We start from the raw sequence: 4,779 nt of genomic DNA on the forward strand, positions 1-4,779 counted from the left end.
AATGTTCTTCAATTGGGAGTTCCACCAGGGGGCGGGTCAGGCCCGACAACTGCCCAAGGCTCCTCCCCCCTGGCTGGCCTTTCTAATTGGCCTTGATCAGGGCAGACCCCACCTGTGCACATATTTGTGTACTGGGCCTCTAGTCCAATATGATAGCTGTTAGGTCGGAGAGATCCCAGGATCGGATACATGCAGACGTGTGTATGAGACAATGGAACCTCTCTGGCATTTCTAACAGATCAGCATGCCAGCACAGATACTGGCTTCTCCCTGAATCAACACGACCCCCACACAGATACTGACACCTTCCTGAATACCTCTGCTGACCCCCTGCAGCGGAAACTTCCTCAGCTGAATACCTCAGCCTATGTCCCCGCCCCTCACCCAACAGCAGTATAAAAAAGTGCCCCCCTCCCTGTTGGCGAGAATCCACGTGCCCTGACTTTGGGGTACGTGGGTCTCCCGGGGACGCAATAAACCTTTCCTTTCCTTTTCTTTTCTGATTCACTCAGCTCTTTATTTCTTACGCAGCCTCCTGAGCCATCTAACCTAACAATTGCTACCAGCCACATTGTGAGTATAAAGTGCTTGAATTGTGGCTAGTAACACATGTAAAATGATAATAGTTTGAATATATTATATTAAATGAAATATTATTAAAATTAATTTAATCTGTTTTTCCTTTTTTAATGTGAACATTAGAAAAAATTCAATTGCACATGTGACTTAATTATGTTTCTAATGAATAGCACTCTAATAAATATTTATTCAATATACTCTTGCTCAGTGGCAAGATTGTACACTTAGATGATGGAGTGCTCTACAGTAAAAAATAGCAAGACTCAAGCTGTTTTAGCTAAATATAAAAAGGCCAAATTTGACCCAAGTCACCAAGGAAGGTATTTTCCTCTTAATAATCATAATCTAGTATCACATTTTTTGGGTGGATCTGCTACCGAGAATTTCCCCCTTCTTTCCCAGTCACAATATACTTCTCCATATTAGAGGTTAGATTCAAGGAAAATTCCTGCATTTAAAAGTGTTTAACAAACTTCTCATGATTTACCTTTTCTGTCAGTATATCTTAGGTGATCATGGGTAACAGATGCAGATATTAAAATTTACATCATGTGATATATCCTGCAGAAGTGACTGGGCCAGCTGAGTCAGCAGAAACTACAGATAACCTCAAGCTTTGTCCTCCTGAAGAGTTCCTGAAAGTGTGCAAAGAAAGAGCAGGAGAGGTACTGTGTTCTATCCATAAAATAGAGAAAGAGAGAGAAACAGTTGCTTTCACTAAATACCCAATTTCTTAAAGCACTAATTGCAGAGTGGTAGGGTGGGGACAGTGGTAATCTTTTTCATAGATGCTTTGAGCAAGGAGGAACTCATATAACCTCACACAAATTTCAATTTTCTTTCAACCCCATCCCATCTAATAAAAGAGTGATATGCAAATTGACCATCACTCCAAAGCATATGATGGAACCCCCCATGTGGACACAAGATGCCCGGCAGGGGAGGGCAGTTAGGGGAGACCAGGCCAGCAGGGGAGGGCAGCTGGGGGTACCAGGCCTGTAGGGGAGGGCAGTTGGGAGGTACTAGGCCTGCAGGGGAGGGAAGTTGTGGAGGACCAGGCCAGCAGGGGAGGGCAATAGGATAGCAGGGGTAGGGCAGTTGGGGGAAATCAGGCCAGCAGGGGAGGGCAGTTGGGGGGGACCAAGCCTTCAGGGGAGGGCAGTTGGGGGGGACCAGGTCTGCAGGGGGAGGGCAGTTGGGAGGGACCAGGCCTGTAGAGGAGGACAGTTTTGGGGGCCAGGCCAGCAGAGGAGGGCAGTTGGGGGCAATTGGGCCAGCAGGGGAGCAGTTAGGTGTCGATCAGGCTGGCAGGGGAGTGGTTATGGGCTGATCAGAATGGCAGGCAGAAGAGGTTAAGAGCATTCAGGCAGGCAGGCAGGTGAGTGGTTGGGAGCCAACAGTCCTGAATTGTGAGAGGGATGTCCAACTGCCCTTTTAGGCCCAATCCCACACCGGGCAGGCAGATATCCCTTGAAGGGTCCCAGATTGGAGAGGGTGCAGGCTGGGCTGAGGGACACCCCTCCCAATGCATGAATTTCATGCACCGGGCCTCTAGTCTATACTAATGAAAGGGTAATATGCTAATTAGACTGGGAGACCGGACATCTTCCGACTGTCTGACTTCCTTCTAAACCAGGGGTGGGCAAACTTTTTGACTCGAGGGCCACAATGGGTTCTTAAACTGGACCGGAGGGCCGGAACAAAAGCATGGATGGAGTGTTTGTGTGAACTAATATAAATTCAAAGTAAACATCATTACATAAAAGGGTACGGTCTTTTTTTTTTTAGTTTTATTCATTTCAAACAGGACGGATCCGGCCCGCGGGCCGTAGTTTGCCCACGGCTGACCTAGGGCCAGGGGGAAGGGAACAATGGGGACATTATTGTTTAATAGGTATGGAATTTGAGTTTGAGATGATGAAACATTCTGGAGAATGGACAGTGTTCATGGTTGCACAGCAGTGTGAATGTATTTGATGCTGCTGAACTATACGCTTAAAAATGGTTAATAGGGAAAATTTTATGCTAGGTATATTTTACCAGGATTTAAAAAAGTAAAGTAAACCAGTGAGATGCACCTATGAAAAAACAGTGGTACAATCTGGATGTACAAGGCAGGATGATGTCTTTTTGCTGTTATTTTCTTTTCATTTTTACCTATTTATTTACTAGCTACTTATTTAAAATTTACTAGATAAATTGTATCTAATATAGTCATTCTTAAGTCTTAGAGTTATTTCTTAGAGTTACTGTAGATATTTATATGTTATAGATTACTACCATAGGCCAATTTGGAACAGAAGATTCTAAGTACACTTCCCTGTAGATTCTGTCTTAAGGAGGGGCATTCTTTATTAATTAATGTTTTTGGCCTTTTGTCTTACTTTAACCTTTGACATCTCCAATTCGTGCAGCAAATATTTATTGTGTGCCTACTATAATGTTGGGGGCATTGGGACTGTAGCAGTGAACAAAACACAAATAATCCTGTCTTAATGGAGCTTACATTCTAATGTTCTTCATTTCCTTATTGTAAAGAAGTTTTTGTTTCATGAAAATCATTTGAGAATTTTTCAGCAACTTTGATTAAACCATAGGCATGTAGTACCACACTCCCTAAATCAGGAGCTGATGTCCATACTCCGGCGCAAAACATCTTTGATGTATTTATTTTTATCTGGAGCCAATAGAAAATTCTCCTGGTTTTTATGAAATTTGATCTGAACCTTGAAAACTGAGAATGGTTTGTCAGGGTAGAGAAGAGAGAGTAGAAAGTTATGGTAGGAATTGTCCTAGTCTTTTAAGATTATTGAGTAAGCATCCAAAATATGTTCTATCACTGGTTCTCAACCACCCTAATGCTGTGACCCTTTAATACAGTTCCTCATGTTGTGGTGACCCCCAACCATAAAATTATTTTCGTTGCTACTTAATAACTGTAATTTTGCTACTGTTATGAATCTTAATGTAAATGTCTGATATGCAGGATGTATTTTCATTGTTTGCGATTCACAGGTTGAGAACCGTTGTTTCTAGGTCCACTTCTGGGCTCTTGGAAAATAAATTACATTCTTTTATTTTTCAGTCTATTTTTATTTTTATATAATCTGAAAGTTCTAAATCACTTTCAATTCTCACTTATTTATTTGTCAGTTCAATCCATTACAAAGCAAATGACAGGGTCTCTGGTACAGAAGAGGAGAGAGAGCAGATCCATGATCCTGTAACAATGCAACAGATAGTAGTATATGAAGGTTTAAAAGAGATTTAGGTAAGTCAAACTCACTGCATACCCATTTCCTGCAGATCTATCCAATAAAGAAGAGAAAAGACCGCACTCGCCTGGCTCTCATCATATGCAATAGAGAGTTTGATCACCTTCAGCCCAGACAGGGGGCTGAACTTGACATCACAGGGATGAAAGAGTTACTTGTGGGCCTTGGCTACCGTGTGATTGTGGAAGAGAATCTCACAGCCAAGGTAAGGGCTCCTCACGCACTGTATACAACCTCCTACTAACAAACTAACTTTATAATGATAGGCAAATGCTTTAACAACCTTAGGCCACATATCTCTCTGTGTGTGCACCTGCACGTGAGTATGTGTGTTTGTAAAATGAAATTATTAGAAAGATGACATCTCTGTCTCTTTGGGCTCCAAAGATCCTCAATTCCATAAAACTAGACAGAAAGTGACTGGCATGTATACCCACATAATTCTCGGTTCCAAAGTGAGGTGAATGAGATTCAGACCCAACAGTCCCAGAAAGTTCTAAAGTAATGAATGTTTAAAAGGCATGTAGTCACCATATAAATACTGAGTACTGACTTGGTCCCAGGGCCTGTTTTCGGCACTGGGGGTAGGTCTGTGAATGAGCAGGACATTCGAAGTTTGAATTGATTTAGGTTTACTGGTGGGGGGCAATCATATGAAAAGAAAAACAGAAAATTTCAGAGATTTGATGTGTCTCGTGACTCTCTGTAAGAGTGAAAATAAAGTTAAAAGTATTTTAAAAAAGAAAAAGAGAACATAAGAGCGAATTGGGGAGTGGGGAGTAATTGCTTTGATGGAACGGTCAGGAGAAGCCTTGACAGGAGACAGTGTAGGTCCTGACAGATGACGACCACTAACAAGACAGGTCTGGGAATATGTGAATGGAATCCATTCCAAGAGGGATGACTACAATGAAAAGTCTGAACT

At 42.3% G+C, this 4,779-nt stretch overlaps 1 protein-coding gene across 1 annotated transcript in view; it reads left to right on the forward strand.

Annotated features, from left to right (window-relative positions):
- Positions 1-4,779, forward strand: part of LOC102260720 (caspase-13) — a 19,088-nt gene that overhangs the window by 6,878 nt on the left and 7,431 nt on the right. The window contains exons 2-3 of the mRNA XM_014544491.1: positions 1,138-1,244; positions 3,886-4,078. Of these exons, the coding sequence (XP_014399977.1) occupies positions 1,138-1,244; positions 3,886-4,078 (300 nt within the window). The remainder of the gene's footprint in view (positions 1-1,137; positions 1,245-3,885; positions 4,079-4,779) is intronic.

This window comes from Myotis brandtii, unplaced genomic scaffold (genome assembly GCF_000412655.1).
Source record: "Myotis brandtii unplaced genomic scaffold, ASM41265v1 scaffold3671, whole genome shotgun sequence".
Lineage (NCBI taxonomy): Eukaryota > Metazoa > Chordata > Mammalia > Chiroptera > Vespertilionidae > Myotis > Myotis brandtii.